Below are 19,268 nucleotides of genomic sequence, written 5' to 3'. Positions count from 1 at the left end.
AAACAATGTAGCATAATGTTTTCAAGACTGATCCATGTTGTAATACATATCAGTACTTCACTTTTTATTGCCAGATATTTCATTGTATGGATATATTAATAACATTTTATTTGTCCATTCATCAGTTAATATCATTTTACTAAAGATTTTTGAGAGAGAGAGAGCGTAAGTACACAAGCAGGGGGAGGGTCAGAGGCTCCCCACTGAGCACATGGCCCAACCCCGAACTCAATCCCAGAGCCCTGAGATCATGACCTGAGCCAAAATCAATGAGTCTGTGGCAGGCATCCCCATTTTACTTTCCTTAAACCCAAACTGTGCTTGCTTTTATACTTTAGGTAAAATAATTTCTGCCTTTGCCCTATGTGTTTATCTTTAGCATTCTCTCCTATGGTTTGATGATCACTTTCCCCCCTACATCCCTCCAGAATTGCTAAAGCAGCCATCACCTACTGGAGTCATTTATCATGCTCTTGGCACCGGATCTGAATTCTCTTCCTTATGAAACAGAGTCCTCTTCCTACTACCAAAGAGAAAAATGCCAGATATTCCCTTCTCCATTCTCTTGCTCTAGGACACGGGGCGGGAGGAGGGGGGTGCCTGGGTGGCTCAGTGGGTTAAGCCTCTGCCTTTGGCTCAGGTCAAGGGAGTCCTGGGATCGAGCCCCACATTGTGCTCTCTGCTCAGCAGAGCCTGTCTCCCCCACTACCTACTTGTGATCTGTCAAATAAAATCTTAAAAAAAAAAAAAATATTTTTTGGGGGGGTGGGAGGAAGAGAGGACACAGGTAATGGGGGTGGGAAGGGCAGAATGGCAGATCTCCCGCTGAACAGGGAACCTGACGCAAGGCTCAACCCAGGATCCAGGGGATCATGACTTGAGCTGAAGACAATCAACTGAGCCACCCAGGTACCCCTCAGGTAACATCTTAAAAAAATCTCCCAAAATTGTGTGAAAGGGTGAATTTTAACAATATGTAAATTACTTTAAAAAATACTTTAGATTGCTTAGTAAAGTTTCCTATTGTTTTTTGCTTACTTGGGAGTAACATTAACTTAACATTACCTTTGTTATTATGAGGTCTCTCTCACAGAAACCAGAGCTCTAAACTCTGGAGACCCATATGCCCCTTTAAAGGCAGTCCAATGTCAATGCCACTTTCCTTACATCACTCATTTTTGCTAGTGACTGATGGATGTCACATTTGGGTCCTAGTTGCTTAAAAAACAAAAGAACCTACTTGTGGAGCGTAAGGAGTAAAATGGAGGACATTAGAAAGAAAGGAAAAGTGAAACTGGGGGAAATCGGAAGGGAGGGGGTTGGAGGTTAGGTGAGCCTGGTGATGGTTATTGAGGGCACATACTGCATGGAGCACTGGTTGTGGTACATAAGCAATGAATCTTGGAACACAAAAATTTTAAAGGGACAAAATCATATGGCCCCTCCCAAAGATTTCCATTGGATTAGGGGTCAATTACCTTTCAAGAAAACATGTGGCAGTTTCATCAATTCTTTTCCCTCTTCAAAAAAAATCACTAAGACAATGATTTTGTTAGGCTTCAATTCTAGGTTTTAAGAAGTCAAGGAAATTCCCAGAGACTTGCAAATAATGGAAAGGACTCTGATACCACCTAGACGGAAAAGAACCTATGCGTTGGTAGTGAATCAGTTATTATAAAACAGGTTAAAAAAAAACCCCAAACTTCAGGAAGGTAAAAAAGGGTGAAACGGTCTTACTCAACTAAAACATGCACCCCCTTCCTTCCAAGACAGAGCTCATTGTTGACCCCCTACAAGCTACAGTGGTTAACTCCAGATTCAATCTATTTCTGCAGCATTTTGTGGTAAACGAGGTGAACATTTGGCTACCAACCTAAAGCCTATCAAAAAAGTCACATTAACACACAAGAAATTGTCGTCACCCTTTTTCATTTCTAGAGTTGCCCATTTCAGGTAACTGAATATTAGAGCCACAATATTTGTTTTGCATTGAGCTCTGTAATCAACCTGCAAAAGTTAATGAGGTTCAACTTAAATACACATGAAAATCATTTCTGTAATATTCATGTTTATACCCCATACTGAAAGCTACTTAAAATCAAGGACTCTACACATCTGTATAGTCAATAACCATTAACAGACGTAACTCCATTAACCAGATGAATTCTCATGCTCTTGGGAAGTAAATGACATCAAGTATTAAAGGAAAAGGGTATAAAAAATGAGATCTGATCTGTCTGAAACTTATTTTGGATTGCCTATTCTGGGCATTGGATGACTAACCAAAATAGTTTTCTAAAAAAATCAGATATGCCTTACTGACAATGTTTTAACTCCTAAACCAGCAAAGTTTCTCGGTTTCATCTTCTGAAATCACACCAGAATTCCTGGGACGAATGTTAACAAGCTCCCATCTGAGCTTCCTTACAAACATGGGTAACTCAACAGCTGGCCAATTTAGAACAGAAGGTCAAACACCAGCTTGAGGCATTCTGGCTTAATTTTCATCAATTCAAACACAAAATGCAGTTAGTATACAAAACTCAAGAGCTGAAGTAAAATGCTGTATCCCTTTTATCTCAGGTTTCAAACGAATTTGTAGTGACCACCAGTAGATGGTGCTCAAATCAATGTCATTATCTGTATTGAGTTCTATGGAGTTAAGCACACTAGGCGAGCTGAACTTTCCTGGACACTACCCCACTCTCCTTCCTATCCTGCTTAGTGGGATATATTCTCTGGTTTGGTTTTAGAGCATGGAACAAATCCCTTCGAGCAAAGCATCATTCAAAACTTATGCCAGCTACCACTTACTGATCTATTTTTAAGAACCTTACTTAGGTCATCTCTAACACTAAAACAGTAAGCACATTTGCAGACAAGTGAAAAATACTTTTGAGTTGTGGACAAAACCTTTTATTAGTTTATTTACAGGCCTTATCAGTGCTCCTGGTAGTATCATTAAAAGACCATTACCTAACTTAGAAAATGCCCATCTTTTCAACTGTAGTCATTTCCTATTGCCTATGGCTGCTATGGTATGCATTTCACTCAGCATTGCCTACCAGGTAGTCCTCTGCTTTTTGCCTTAATTCCAAGCTGCCCGATGAATTCCCCTTCCATTAAGAAAAAAGCCTACTCAGAGAACGAAGTTCAAATGGTCAAGATTCAGTTGTTTTATCAAATGCACCAGTGCTGTGATTTGCCAGCTATCTAATGCCAAAAATTAGATGGTTATCACCCAAATACTATTAGTTTATCTATTACTACATGCAATTATAAAATCACCACAGTAATCTTTAATTTCCAACTATCAATATTCCATTTTTGGAATGACACTTGGAAAAACCTCCAAAATAACTTCAAACTAAAAACAAAGCTTACCCTACACTCCAGTCCAAATTTGAGTATTATCTGACCATCACACCTCTTCAAACTGGGCTTAATCTCCAGTTCCCTCTTCACCCCAAACTTTTTAAAGATGAAAATTCCTATTTTAAGTCGATTTCTAGTTCTTATGTGACTGTAGAAAACTTATAGCTAGACTTTCTTCTAAAATCTAGAGAAAAATTAACTCTACCATTAAGAATGTCACCGAATGCCTGTTTTCGGTGAACTACTTTACAGTATTTATAAATGGAAATTAAGCACTCTAAGAAGTGGGAAATTAAAATGTGACAATGTATCAAGTTTACTCCCTAGTGATAAAAATAAGTTTTATATGCAACACATTAACTTTGGTATTACAGAATTTAACCTTATAGTACAGACTGTCTTGTGGTCACTCTTTGCTTACATTAAGTTGTGTTGCACTAAACGACCTTTTTCCCATAGCTTTTTACTATGTACTTAACCATTTCCTTCCCTTAGACAAAGTGAAAACTCCAAGATCCCACCCAGGAAAAAAATGTTACCCAAAATTTCAGTTTCAGCATATTTTAACATTAGAAAACAGGATCTATGCAACTTACCCTTCCTTTAACTTAATAGTACCAGGTTACAGTGTTGACCAAAAGAAGACACAGATTTCTCATTAAACTTTTGTTTTAATGGGTCTCAAAATTCTGTGACAGATTTTTGGTCAAGTTGTTTCCATTAAAAAGTACTGATTTTAAAAACTAATAACTTAAAACTGCCACACACACACAAAAAAACAAATGGTCCACAAAACATTCTCCTTTCCTTCTGAAGGTTTTACGATGCATTGTTATCATTAACCAGTCTTTTACTATTAAACTTAAATGGCCAATTGACACAAACAGTTCTGAGACCGTTCTTCCACCACTGATTAAGACTGGGGTGGCAGGTATTGGGGATAATATTCATTTAGCCTTCTGAGCTTTCTGGGCAGACTTGGTGACCTTGCCAGCTCCAGCTGCCTTCTTGTCCACTGCTTTGATGACACCCACAGCAACCGTCTGTCTCATGTCACGAACAGCAAAACGGCCTATGAAAACAAATTTTAGATTACCATCAGATTCTATACAAGCAATTATTTCCCAGCTTCAGTAATTTCCTAATTACCCAAGTCATCCTTACCCAGAGGAGGATAGTCAGAGAAGCTCTCAACACACATAGGCTTGCCAGGAACCATATCAACAATGGCAGCGTCACCAGATTTCAAGAACTTGGGACCATCTTCCAGCTTTTTTCCAGAACGACGATCTATCTTCTCCTTCAGCTCAGCAAACTTGCAAGCAATGTGAGCTGTGTGACAATCCAGCACAGGTGCATATCCAGCACTAATTTGGCCTGGATGGTTCAGGATAATCACCTTTAAGTAAAGATTTACATTTAGTAAGTCTCAAAGGATAAGAGTCTGGCAGTAAGAACATTGCCACTGTAAAAGTTGTTACCTGAGCTGTGAATCCAGCTGCTTCCATTGGTGGGTCATTTTTGCTGTCACCAGCCACATTGCCACGACGAACATCTTTGACAGATACATTCTTGACATTGAAGCCCACATTGTCCCCAGGAAGAGCCTCACTCAAAGCTTCATGATGCATTTCAACAGACTTGACTTCAGTTGTAACATTGACTGGAGCAAAGGTGACCACCATGCCAGGTTTAAGAACACCAGTCTCCACTCGGCCCACAGGGACAGTACCAATACCTAAAAATATTTGACAAGTGTGGTGTCAACTACCTTATGTAAGAAAACATAGCAACCTACACAATTAAAATTCTGATTAAGAAATATTCAACTTACCACCAATTTTGTAGACGTCCTGGAGAGGCAGACGCAAGGGCTTGTCAGTTGGACGAGTTGGTGGCAGAATGCAATCCAGAGCTTCAAGCAGTGTGGTTCCACTGGCATTCCCATCTTTACGGGTGACTTTCCATCCCTTGAACCAAGGCATCTAAAAACAAGATTGTCCATTAGCATTCCCCAAACAGTCATTTAGTGTCAAAATTTGACCCATCACTTTCTCTAGAAGTCTTGACATCACTTACGTTAGCACTTGGCTCCAGCATGTTGTCACCATTCCAACCAGAAATTGGCACAAATGCTACTGTGTCGGGGTTGTAGCCAATTTTCTTAATGTAGGTGCTGACTTCCTTAACGATTTCCTCGTATCTCTTCTGGCTGTAGGGTGGCTCAGTGGAATCCATTTTGTTAACACCAACAATTAGTTGTTTTACACCCAGTGTGTAAGCCAGAAGGGCATGCTCACGGGTCTGCCCATTCTTGGAGATACCGGCTTCAAATTCACCAACACCAGCAGCAACAATCAGGACAGCACAGTCAGCCTTTAAAAAGAAAAAAAGACCTATCCCGTTAAATATTTTTCCAAACAATGAACTCACCCCTTTTCCGAATAAGCATTATAGTTATTTTCTAGTTATTAACCCTACAAACCTGAGATGTGCCTGTAATCATGTTTTTGATAAAGTCTCTGTGTCCTGGAGCATCAATGATGGTCACATAATACTTGCTGGTCTCGAATTTCCACAGGGAGATATCAATGGTGATACCACGTTCACGTTCAGCTTTCAGTTTATCCAAGACCCAGGCATACTTGAAGGAGCCTTTTCCCATCTGTAAGGATTAAGAACGGTTACCAGGTAACTAAACATAATCATACTTCAACCTGAAATCCCTTACTCTCACTTAAGCACAGACTCTAAACTCCACTTTACAGCTATTAGATGGCTTTTACTTCCTTGAGTTACCTAAGAACTGGAACAGGGAACACTATTTATTCCACCCTAAGTAACACGTTCAGGTATTAACTAGTGCCTAGTTTGGGGCAGTTAACACCTGTTGGCTAACTTATTTGAACTATCTTTCTCCTTACGGTTATTGTACCTACCTCAGCAGCCTCCTTCTCGAATTTTTCAATAGTTCTTTTGTCGATCCCACCACATTTGTAGATCAGATGACCAGTAGTGGTAGACTTGCCCGAATCTACGTGTCCGATGACAACAATGTTGATATGAGTCTTTTCCTTCCCCATTCTGGCTTAGGTTGAGCGGTGGTTTTCACGACACCTAAATTGAAGGGAGGGTTAAAAAAAAAAAAAAACCTTGAAACTACTGTCTGAGACTTGAGAATAAGCCACGACCCAAACTCGCAAAGGGCAAATTCCAAGGAGAATTAGAATCACTGCCAAGCTGGCCCAACTCTCGTCTCCACCCACTAAGCGTGGGGCTAACTCCACGGCATAAAATCCCCTCCCCCCTCCGAGGAAAGCCTGCTTCCAAGGCGTTGAGGAGAAACGGAGATGCCAAGACAGTGCACGGTACACAGTAGGGTCACAGGAAGCAGCGGCCGAAGAGGGAAAGGCCCTTTTCCTTTGTGTGGGTGACTCACCCGCCCGCTCTCCCGGGCCGCCGCGTCCTCCATTTTGAGCTCCCTGCAGCAGGGCCGGAGAGCGGCCATCTTTCCGCGCACGCAACTGGTGCTGAGCGGGCTGGCCTTGTTGCCCGTGGTGGGGACGGCACATCGCCGCGCGAGGCTGGGTATCAGAGCCGCCCGGCCCACTCCACGGGCCTCCCCAGCGTCCGACTCGGAGGCCACGGCTCGTGGGCCCCCTCCCCCCGCCTCGTCGTACATGTGCGCCGGGACGAGAGGGCCTCGTCGCCGCCCTCCGCGCCTCGCGGCGGCCCCATACCCCAAGAACCCGAGGACCGCGAAAATGCCCACCCAGTTGAAATCCTGACCAACCTCCGCCAAACTGTGTCGACGGAAGAAAACCATAACGCTTTTATCAACTAGACGTCTGGACTCAAAACGACTGTTACCACAGAATAAGGTGCGGCGGAACTCGCACGCGGCCGCCACACCAGCCAAGCCAGGCCTCAAACCAACCACGAGGCGAAGAAGGTCCTAAAAAAACCGCAAGGCCTCGAACCTCCCCACCCACTCATAACCCTAAATTCGGGGTCAAGAACATCGGAAAGTAGCTCGGTGGCGCAGCAGCTGCTAGAAGCACGCGAGGGCCGGAGCCGGCTCTGAGAGGCCAAGCCCGCCGAGGCCACACCCGGTACTCACCTGTGTTCTGGCGGCAAACCCGTTGCGAAAAAGAACGTTCACGGCGGCTACGGCACTTATATACGGTCCTCCCCCACCCTCGGGGAAGAGGGCGGAGCCAGCACACGACACCACTTTCCCAGTTTACCCCGCGCCAACTCCATCAGGCACCGGTTCAATCGCCGTCCCCTCCCCCTACGTCTTGGGGACCGTGGGCGATGTACGCTCAGCCCACTGAAGAGCTCACATCGCCTCGCGCATGCTCCTCTCGACCCCGATGACGACGAGAGCGAGTGGTTGGGGACGAGCCATCCTTCGGTTCTAGGTTATCGAGAGTTTAACGACGGTCCCTGGGATTCCCCAAGGCAGAGGCGAGTCCTTCTTTGTATGAATTACTCTTAGCTCCAGCTGGGGAGGGTGGGGGCGGCGAGGAGGCGGCCCAGCCGGGAAGTATAGAATCTTCCCTTTACGGTTCCTGGTTTAACTGCAAAGATGCTGTGGAGATTTGGAGTGTTCTTCTCCATGCTATATCCCTCCAGTTCTTAGCCTAGTACTCCCGAAGGTCCGGGACAGCCCCTTTGAGCCGCGTCCTCTGCTCGTCGCAGGTCTGTCCCGGGCTGGCTCCTCCCCGGTCCCTGCCTTCAGATCCCCTCCGGGCTAGAGAGAAGTACAAGGCCCCAGCACTCAGGGCCAGGAGGGTCGGTGGACGCCAAGGGCCGCCTTCGCAGCCCGAGAATCCGTTAAGGGCTTCACCTCGGTGGCGGTGACCAGGACGAATATGATCTTGGGCTGGCCTCTTGGCTTTTTCCATTTAAAGCCCGCTGCTTTTATCGAAGCCCGTATCACACGTTCACCCCATATGGTACTCCAGACGTCTGGTTTTTCAGTTTAGAATAGATTTCAATCCCACACTTTGCCTTTTAACTCTAGTTTTATTACGCTATAAAAAGACCCTGTGTGTGTCTACTCTCGTGGTACATTTTCTTTCCAGTGTACACTCATTTGATTGCTAGAATGAGAAACCTAAAAGGAATTTTTCAGATTCAGTCTTTCCACATGATCTCATGTAGAAACTAAGATCTACAGCATCAGAAAGCTTATCCACCCAATTAACTATTCCAAACACTTGCTGTGAAATCACTCCTAAAAAGTAGCCTATCCCATTTAAATAAATGAATTCATTTTCTGTCGTCCTATTGATTCTAAGTAAATTTTAGCATAAATCGAGGATGAAACCAGCTGAAGCCTTTTTGGTTGACAATCAGGGCAGACGGAGAAATACTCCTTCCAAGAAAGAACTTTTATTTTCAATGAGCTAGTTACTATATCAGTATGTCTCTTCCATGTGTGGAACATCACTGCAACTCCTCCAGCCAATCTATTAACAATTGCTTGAAACCTACTATGTGTCCAGGGCTAAGGGAAGTTCTGTGGCATGTGCAAAAGAAAGACTTCCTTTTGGGGAGGAACCCACAATCAATTTGGAAGAGGAAAACTAATATAAAAAACAACTGGGAAGCAGTTAAAGGCAAACTTGTATGGTGCTTACTTTCTATTTCATTGTAGAATAGCTTTCAGTTACTTCTCACCACCAGATCCTTTTTTTTTCTTTGTAAATAAAATAAGTCTTTCAGAATAGCCTTGCTATATATTTTTGTTTTACCACTCTTTGTAGATATAAATTTCTAAAAATAAGTTTTCTTTATTCATTAGCAGGTATCTAGCTTTCTCTTTTTAACTTTGAGTTTTCATGAAAGAAACTAGGTCATATTTAAGGTAACTTAGAAATTCACATAACTAATCTTTTTCCAGCAAAAAGCATTTTCTTTTTTTTCTTTTTTTTTTTAAGATTTTATTTATTTGTCAGAGAGAGAGAGGGAGAGAGAGCAAGCACAGGCAGACAGAATGGCAGGCAGAGGGAGAAGCAGGCTCCCTGCTGAGCAAGGAGCCCGATGTGGGACTCGATCCCAGGACGCTGGGATCATGACCTGAGCCGAAGGCAGCTGCTTAACCAACTGAGCCACCCAGGCGTCCCCAAAAAGCATTTTCTAGGTCTATATTTCTAGCTTCTTTCCTTTCATAAATTCTTTTTTCACATTGCATTTTCCTAGTGCCCTTACCCAGTAATATACATGTGAAATAAAATCATCTTGGTATGCTAGTCAATGTTTGTAATATAATAAAAATGTAAGAAATACCAATTAAAATCAGTCACTACCAATAGAACAATGCAAATACCTCTGCTCTTATTTCCTTGGAAATATTAATGACTATTCTCTTTGAAACTGAATTCCCACAATCGGTCATATTTGTACATCATAGTAATATGAAATGTACCCTGTGTTATTCAGATTAAGACTAGGATGCCACACTAGATTTATTATTTTCTTTTTTGTTTTTTTAATTTTTTTAAAGATTTTATTTATTTGACAGAGCACAAGCCGGGTTAGCGGGAGAGGGGGAAGCAGGCTCCCCACTGAGCAGGGAACCCGATGCAGGACTGGATTCCTGGACCCTGAGATCATGACCTGAGCTGAAAGCAGTGACTTTAACTGACTGAGTCACCCAGGCATCCCTAGATTTATTATTTTCCATGCCTTCTTAAGCAAACCTCAAATGGTTGAGGTTTGAACATTATTGGAGATAATACTAGGTCATATAAATATTTTAACAGGAATAGCAAATTTTGGAAAAGTAAACAAAGGGTTAGTGACATGAGGGAAGGGAACAAACACTAAAGAAGACTAAAAGTTGAGTACTTGAAAGCTTTACATGGAATCCAAAATTGTAATCAACCTCTAATCTAAGAAAAGTCAAAATGAAAGTGGATGCTGGTAAGAGGAGAAGTATCAAAGATGATTTTCATTTAATAAAATAAAAGTGAGAAAAGTGACCTCTGAAATCTGCACAATTCATTAAAATGTGACATTGCAAACAAGTATTTTTATACAATCCTAAAATTGTAATAATTGGAGATATGTGTACTTTCATTTGAATTATTGTTTGAAAATAGGGACTTACTATAATTCTAACAGTATTTTTTTTAAAGATTTTATTTATATATTGGAGAGAGAGTGAGCAAGAGAGAGAGAAGGAGCAGGTGGAGGGGCAGAGGGAGGAGAAGCAGACTTCCTAACGTGAGCTGGGAGCCTGATGTGGGGACTTGATCCCAGGAGTCTGGGATCACAACGGGAGCCAAAGGCAGTTGCTTAACCGACTGAGCCACCCAGGTGCCCCTAACAGTAATTTTTATAGATATGTGTGTGTATTCAGCACTATGCTGGACACTGGAATTCTTTAACGGATGCACACAAACATTTCCACAGGAGCTTGTAAAAACTACCAACTCCTGACTCACCTTTTAATTTTGCTAGTACTTCCTCCTTACAGCTCTTTAGGATGGTGGGAAAAAAAAAATAATCCAATATTGCAAATAAAGTAACAAAATGGCCCAAGAACGTTCCAGGAGCAAATAAAGACAGCCGAACTTGGCATTATTATGCCTAGGAGAGAAAGGAAAATTAAAGAAATATGACTCCAAAGCCATCCCAGATTGTAGGCAAGTTTTCTCCAAGGTCCTGTGATTGCAGGTAAGTATATAAAGTATATAAGGTACTTATAAATACCTTATAGAGGATCCTTTTTAAAAATACAATCTGAGGAAAAGCAAGATGATACATAATTCCTTAATTTCTATCTAAGTAACCTACTGGGCACCACTGACTAGTTGCTCTTATTCATGTCGCGATAATGGCCCAGCCTTTTGAAGGGTGGGGGCATCTCGAGCTATATTGAGAATTAGATTTAGATAGTAGCCGCAGGCCTTTTCTAGGAGGGCAGAGGTCCTGGACCTTCTCGCCTTGGTCCGGGCCAGAGCGCAACGAGAACGCGAGTCTCCAGGAGTCTCGCGCAGCTCCGGGCGCACCCAGATTCAGAGGAAGCGGGTCTGGGCGGCGCCGGTAGTACGCCGCGATTCCCAGCGGCGAGGAGGACACCGGGCCGCCCTTCCCTAGCGCCCGCTCGCCCACTCCCGCGGCCGAGCGACCCGCGCTGGCTGTGTGCTGGGACACCTGTAGGCGACCCGGGACCCGCCGGTTCGGGTCCCGGCAGCACAGAGGCTACCCCGGCCCGCCCCCGGACACGCCCCCCACCTTGAGGTCACTTTCTTGGATCCTCTCACTGCGGAAGAAAGCGCGCAGGAGGAGACAGAAAACCCCACGTGGCTCAGGGTGGGGGTCGGTTCTCGTTACCTTGGCGTGGCCACTGAGGCAAATATTATGTATTTTAAAAAGCCGTTTTCCCTAGTCCCCGTGTTTTGAGCATGATCCCAATGCAGTTTCTCTCCCCACGACTTTATAGCAGATATGGTATGCCCTTTACTAACTTGAAGTTAAAAAGGTAACAGTAACATTGTTGAGATTGGTAAATAATAGTTTGGGGTTGTAATCTAAGATCGCATTTAGTTTAAGATTTTCCTTAAAGTTGTTCATACCATTTACAGTAGCAAACTGTTAAAATACATTGTAGTAAACATCTGCATGACCCCTCTTAGGGGGAAAAAAAGGATTTTAATTATTAACTTAGTAAAGGGGTGAACTGCAATAGTTCTTTGATATCTATAATTGTGGTTCACCAAACATCTTTCAGTATTGGCTAATCACTCTGCTATTGGGCCTAATTTAAAACAGCTTTAAGTAATTACATTTTGCTGTGGCTTGACGCTTTTTCATCTTGCCTGTGCCAGGTGAAAATGATCTTTAAAGGGGTATTTTAGAATATGATTAAGCTAAGGAATTATTTGGATTGAGAATCCAAGTAAAATGATACTTCCGTGTGCCAGGCACTGTTCTAATATTTGCAATATTTAATGAAATCCCATCACCAACATTTTACAGATGGGGAACTTATAGGCAACTGATAGTGTATAGATAATAAGCAAATGCAGACATATATTCTTTTTTTTTTTTGAAAGATTTATTTATTTATTTATTTATTTGACACAGATACAGCAATAGAGGGAACACAAGCAGGGGTAGTGGGAGAGGGAGAAGAAGCAAGTTCCTGGCTGAGCAGGGAACCTAAGGGAACCCAATGCCAGATGGATCCCGGGACCCGGGGATGATTACCTGAGCCAAAGGCAGATGCTTAACAGCTGGCCACCCAGGCACACCAACATATATTCTTTTTAAAAATTTCACTTTTTTTGCACAAAATGCTAAAATACAATATATCATGTTGCTTCCTTTGCTTAATACATCTTGCAGATCTTATGAGTGCTTTAGGGCCCGGCAAAGAACATTGGAAACCCAGTAATCTGCCCAGAGTGCTATCTGTAACTTTTACAAGCAGGTCTAGGCAGCCTAGAAAATGAAAATAGCAGTGGCGTTGGAGTCAGAAAATCAGGGATTCAGTGTTTGATCTACTTACAGATGTGTGGTAGCCAGCAGTTCTTGGTTTCTCAGTGCATCTGTATCATGAGTCTATTTGTCATTTATATTTAGTGCTTACCTCACAATTCTAATATGCAATGACATGAAAAGATAAGGGGGCATTCAATTATCTAGGAAAGATGGTGTTTCTAGAAGCTTTTTGGAGAACACCTGCCCTCAATTGTTAGTGTTATGACACTAACCTGACTCAGTAAAGAACATGAACTTATTAGAACCTTTTTGTTTGTAAAATTTTGAAATAGCTAATACATGTACATGGTGAAACATTGTACAGATGTTATACAGTGAAATGTTACTCTCTTTTTTAAAAAATCCATTTAAAAAGTCTGAAGACTATGCCAAGAAAATTAACTAAAGCTATTTCTACAACTGTTCTCATGATTCTAGGAGCAGTGCCCACCGGAATAAATGCTCTCTCATTCAGTATGAAAAAATAATATTCCCTCACTCACTATTTTGTGAATCTGCATTTTTTAAGCAATATATGCACTTTCCATATTTCTATGTCTTCATAGGTAACATAGTGGAAAGAACACTGGACTAAAGAGCTGGAGTCTATTCCTAGCAATTTTATTTACTAGTTGTATGATCTTGAATACATCATCCTTGAGCTCATTATGCTATCATATAATATCTAATAATACCTATTCACAGAACTGTTCATAAGAGGGGCACCTGGATGGCTCAACGGTTAACTGGCTTCCTTTGGCTCAGGTCCTGATCCCAGATCAATCCCTGCATCAGGCTCCCTTCTCAGCGGGGAGTCTGCTTTTCCCACTCCCTCTGCCCTTCCCCCACCCATGCTTGTGCACTCTCTCTCCCTCTCAAATAAATAAATAAAATATTTTTAAAAGAACTGATCATAAGAATTAAATGAGATAATGTATCTAAAGATGCAGACTTTTTTTTTTACAAATGTTAATGCTCATTTTAATTAGAAAATAATCATTAACTCTTTAATAAAAAAGCAAGAAAAATCTGTTCAAAATATAGAGGCAATATACCCATGTCATTATTCATCCTAATGACTACTCTTTGGTCCATTTCATTTAAATATTAGAACCATATAGATTCGCCAATACATATGACATGCACTGTGTGTGTTCTCTAAGTGGCAGGGACTTTTGAATTATGGCATTCATTATATGTTGGTAATTGTAGAGGACTTCAGAGGTTAGTTTTTTTTTTTTTTAAGATTTTATTTATTTGTCAGAGAGAGAGAGGGAGAGAGAGCGAGCACAGGCAGACAGAATGGCAGGCAGAGGCAGAGGGAGAAGCAGGCTCCCCGCCGAGCAAGGAGCTCGATGTGGGACTCGATCCCAGGACGCTGGGATCATGACCTGAGCCGAAGGCAGCTGCTTAACCAACTGAGCCACCCAGGCGTCCCCAGAGGTTAGTTTTTATTCATTCAACTATCAAACATTCACTGAGCCTAAAGTGTGTGCCAGGCACTTAGCTAGACACAGTGCCAGACACTGAAGAGAGAAAACAGTCACTGTTCGTGTGTGCAGCAGAGCCCTGGACAGGGAGAGAGGGGACACTAACAGAGTTGCCTCCAGGGGAGTGTGAAGCACCCACAGTGCTTTTGAGCACTCACGAGGGACTCAGACCGGGGGAGGGGAAAAGGAGAGCAGCAGGGAAATCTTCTCAGAGTCCAGTCTCACCTTGGCTGGTTAGGAACTGTGGGAATCAGCCAGCGAAGGACCCCACGGAGGGGGTGATATTTTGGGTGACTGCCTTAGAAAAGAAGGTGGGATGAAGAGTTTGCTCCTCGGGGCGCCTGGGTGGCTCAGTGGGTTAAAGCCTCTGCCTTCGGCTCAGGTCATGATCCCACGTCCTGGAATCGAGCCCCGCATCAGGCTCTCTGCTCAGCAGAGAGTCTGTTTCCTTCTATCTCTCTCTGCCTGCTTCTCTGCCTACTTGTGATCTCTGTCAAATAAATAAATAAAATCTTAAAAAAAAAAAAAAAAAGAGTTCGCTCCTCTGCAGATAGGAGCAGAGAGCGAGATAAAACTGTTTGGTATTCACTGAGACCCCCAAGGAATGTGTGTAGAATAGTGGGGCTTCAAAGACAGACAGATGTGGGTGCCAGTCTGGCATCCATCACTTACTGGCTCTGGGCAAGGTATTCGGTTTCTTTAAGCTTCGGCTCCCTCATCTGTAGAAAAGAAGCCAATAATACCTACCCCATAAGACTGCTATGAATATTAGATAAGAAAATGGTTTTTTCACTGAGTTAGAGCATTAATTGTCAGGGAGTTGTTTGTTTTTACCCATTGTCTATAATGTATAGCACTTTCAGAGTGAGGCAGCTCTGAAGTCAGAAAGCCTCCACTCAAATCCCTGTGGGCTCTTCCACTGCTATCGAGGGGATGTTTGGCAAGTGATCTAACGTCTTTAAGCTCAGATTTCATATCTATAAAGTGCAGACAATAATAAATAACATCTGCCCCCAGAGGATTGTGGTGAAGATTAAATAACTCAGTCAATGTAAACTACTTAACCCAGTGCCTTGGCACCTGGTAAACATTCAATAAATCTTAATTGTTGCTTGTTATTTTATTTTTTCTTATTTGGGAGTCCTCATTAACTGGAATCTTGTCATAGATTGAAGTTTCCTTTCCAAGAAAATGCCACAATTGCCTTGCTCTCAGCTCTGTGTTTAGCATCCCTACATTTTAAGTTTGCTTATTAATTTTTCTCATAGTCCCTTTTCTGGAATCTTAAAGATGCCATGTTTTGAATAATTGTAAAGTTAGAAATGTTAAAGAAAACGGTTTTTCTTTGACTTCGATTTCTTAGAATTAAAGGTAGTATAAACCATCACTCCTAATTCTAAAGCCCTGTCACATCCTTGTACTTTCTAAGATTAAATGTCCTGCATCTTTTAAAAAAGAATTAGTGTATGGGGCGCCTGGGTGGCTCAGTGGTTAAAGCCTCTGCCTTCGGCTCAGGTCATGATCCCAGGGTCCTGGGATCGAGCCTCACATCAGGCTCTCTGCTCAGCAGGGAGCCTGCCTCCTCCTCCTCTCTCTCTCTGCCTGCCTCTTTGCCTACTTGTGATCTGTCTGTCAAATAAATAAAAATCTTTAAAAAAATAAAAATAAAAAAGAATTAGTGTAGTATCTTTGAAATTATTCTTATGTTATCTCTGTTTTTCTAGTACTATCTGCTTTTTGTAGTTGGTGTTGTTGCTTTAAAAACATTTTTTTAGGGTGCTTGGGAGGCTCAGTTGGTTAAGAGTCGGACTCTTGGTTTTGGCTCAGGTCGTGATCTCAGGGCTGTGAAATTGAGCCCCACAATGAACTCTTCACTCAGCGGGGAGTCTGCTAGAGATTCTGTCTCTTCTCCTCCCTCTGCCCCTTCCCCCACCCCTCCAATAAATAAATTAATAAATAAATCTTGTGGGAAAAAAAAAGCAAAACAAATGAACAAATTGAAAGTGCTCAGAGAAAGATAGGGGAACACATATGTGGAAGCAACAGCTGAAATGACTCTGAACATCTCATCAAAAGGATGGAGGCAAGGAGGTAGAGGAACCTTATCTTAAAGTTCTGAAAGGAAAAAATGATCACACCCGTCAACTGCAAATTCTATATCTAGCGAAAATATCCTTTATGAATGAAGGTGATAAAATCATAATGAGATTCTACTACACACCCACCAAAATGGCTAAAATTTAAAAGACTGAACATACCAACTTTTGGCAGACATTTGGGACCCTCACACAGCTGGTGAGCATGTGAAATGGTACATTCTCTTAGAAAAACAGTTTAGCAACTGTTTTTAACTCCTAACAAATTAAACATGCATTAATCATATGACCATCCTTTGCACTACTAGGTGTTTATCCAAGAGAAATGAAAGCACATGTCCATACACAGATGTGGGGCCAAACACTCATAGCAGCTTTATTTGTAATCACCAAAAACTGAAAAAAAGCCAATTGCCCACCAACAATTTGGATAAACAAATGATGGTATATCCATACAATAGAAAACTACTCAGCAGTAAAGAAGAATGAACTATAAATACATGTAACACCATGAATAATATTCAAAATAATTGTGCTGATTGAAGCAGCAATCCCAAAAAAAGAATATATTCTGAATCATTCTTCATTGATATAAAATTCTAGAACATACAAATTAATCTATGGTAACAGAAAGCACATTAATGGTTGCTAGGGGATGGGGAAGGGGAAAAGGAGGATAGAGAAGAAGGATTACAAAGAGATACAAGGAAACTTTGGGGGATGATGAATATATTTGTGTTCTTGATTGTGATGATGGTTTCATGGGTGAAAACTTATCAAATTGTATACTTTATATGCAATATCAGATGACAATCATACCTCAATAAAATTAGGAAAAATAGAGGAAAAAACCCCCAACAAACAAGAAAGGAAACAAAATAGATAAGTTTTTAGATATATATGTGTATGTATATATATCCTAATTTTTATATATATATCCTAATATGTACAAAAACTAAGAGAATTTGTTGCCAGCAGATTTGCATTATGAGAAATGCTATAGGATATTCTTTGGGCTGAAGAGAAATAATACCAAATGGAAAGTCAAATCTTCAGAAAGAAATAAAATGGAAATGATAAATATCATTTAATATAAAATGGTTAATATAGGTTAATATAAAAGACTGTCTTTCCTCCTAGTTTCTTTAAAATACATAAAACTACTTAAAGCACAAATTTTGGGATGCCTGGGCAGCTCAGTTAGTTAAGCAGCTGCCTTCAGCTCAGGTCATGATCCCAGGGTCCCAGGATGGAATCCCAAGTCAGATTCCTTCCTCAGTGGGGAGCCTGCTTCTCCCTCTGCCTGTTTCTGCCTGCTGTTCCCCCTGCTTGTGCGCTCTCTCTCTCTCTCTTTCGCTCTCTCTCTGACAAATAAATAAAATCTTAAAAAAAAAAAAAAAGCAAAAATTTTAACATTACCTTACAGGGTTCATAATATATGTAGATTGAGTGCATGTAGCAATTACAGCGTAAAGGACAGGTTTGGAGGTGAATGGGCCTGTGGTGTCGCAAACCTTTTAAACTGTACAAAAAGCAGATATTAACTCTGTGTGGATTGTGAAAAGTTAAGTATGTCTACTGTAACCCCTAGGGCAAATACTAAAAACATAACACAAAGAGATAATGCTAAAAAGCCATTAGATAAAGTGAAATTCTTAAAGAATTTTTAAACAATCTAAAAGAAGAGGAGCAAAAAGCAGATGGGACAAAGAATACAAATAGTAAAATGATAGGCATAAATCCAACTTTTTTTATAATCACAATAAATGTTAATGGACTAAACACTCTAATCATAAGCAGAGTTTGTTGGAATGGATTAAAAAAAATAGCAAGACCCAAGTATGTGTTATTTACAAGAGACACATTTTATTTATTTATTTTTAAAGATTTTATTTATTTGACAGAGGGATAGAGATCACAAGTAGGCAGAGAGGCAGGCAGAGAGAGAGGAGGAAACAGGCTCCCTGCTGAGCAAGGAGCCCAATGTGGGGCTCAATCCCAGGACCCTGGGATCATGACCTGAGCCGAAGGCAGAGGCTTAAGCCGTTGAGCCACCCAGGCATCCCAAGACACATTTTAAATATTAAAAAACTGTTAATTTATTATGTGAATAGAATTCATGTATTTTAGCAAACTGGAAATGACTTTTAAACTTTGCCTATCTCAATCACTGTACCAATAAGACAGGAAATAATTATACCGTCCAAGATTGTAGTGGTTAAAATTAACTGGTAGGAACCTGGGTGGCTCAGTTGGTTAGGTGTCTGCCTTCAGCTCAGGTCATGATCTCCAGGGGCCTGGGATGGAGTCCCATATCAGGCTCCCTGCTCAGTGGGGAGCCCGCTTCTCCCTCTCCTTCTGCTGCTTCCCCTGCTTATTCTCTCTCTCTGTCAAATAAATAAAATCTTTTAAAAAATAATTAAATGGTTATAATGGACTTTGCAAATACTGTATAGTGACATTAACATTTCCTTATAATAATAATTACTCAATATATATTATTTTACCCTAGTCATTCCATTGTTCCACTCTGAACAAACTCAACAATGTTTAATGTAAACTGTAAGGGCCTGCTTAGCCAGAGCCAGCCATTTTGTTGTTTATGCAGTAAACTTAGATTGACCCTGCCCCCACAGAGGAACTTACTTAGAAACAAGTCTGGGAAACCAGAAAAATATGACTGACCAGCCCCTGATAACAGAGCCCATATACCAGGACATGTCAGGTCAGGGGGAGGTAACAGAGCCCAGAATACAAGGATGAGCCAAGCCAGGTGGAGACATCCAATCAGGAAAGCACCTCCCTAACC

General features: G+C 41.5%; 1 protein-coding gene across 1 annotated transcript; it reads right to left on the bottom strand.

Annotated features, from left to right (window-relative positions):
• Positions 1-4,161: 4,161 nt before the first annotated feature.
• On the bottom strand, positions 4,162-7,577 carry EEF1A1 (eukaryotic translation elongation factor 1 alpha 1). The gene is made up of 8 exons (XM_032864360.1): positions 7,496-7,577; positions 6,315-6,492; positions 5,861-6,040; positions 5,455-5,751; positions 5,210-5,360; positions 4,857-5,113; positions 4,540-4,774; positions 4,162-4,447 (listed from the first exon to the last, which is right to left on the bottom strand). Exons 2-8 carry the CDS (start codon positions 6,456-6,458, stop codon positions 4,323-4,325), a joined length of 1,389 nt encoding a protein of 462 aa, XP_032720251.1. The 5' UTR covers positions 6,459-6,492; positions 7,496-7,577; the 3' UTR covers positions 4,162-4,322.
• Between the last annotated feature and the right edge of the window lie 11,691 nt (positions 7,578-19,268).

The sequence above is a fragment of the Lontra canadensis genome, unplaced genomic scaffold (assembly GCF_010015895.1).
Source record: "Lontra canadensis isolate GAN:19392208 unplaced genomic scaffold, GSC_riverotter_1.0 scaffold27, whole genome shotgun sequence".
NCBI lineage: Eukaryota > Metazoa > Chordata > Mammalia > Carnivora > Mustelidae > Lontra > Lontra canadensis.
Note: the sequence above shows the minus strand (reverse complement) of the source record. Positions and strands in the feature narration are given on the sequence as shown.

What these genes read in the sequence shown, in the direction of transcription:
- EEF1A1 (XM_032864360.1), bottom strand. Translation starts at nt 6,458, where the DNA reads ATGGGGAAGGAAAAGACTCATATCAACATTGTTGTCATCGGACACGTA. An exon ending in GGACGTCTACAAAATTGGTG is followed by an intron (nt 5,114 to 5,209) that starts GTAAGTTGAATA and finishes AAATATTTTTAG; the next exon opens with GTATTGGTACTGTCCCTGTG. An exon ending in CTCTGACTATCCTCCTCTGG is followed by an intron (nt 4,448 to 4,539) that starts GTAAGGATGACT and finishes TTGTTTTCATAG; the next exon opens with GCCGTTTTGCTGTTCGTGAC.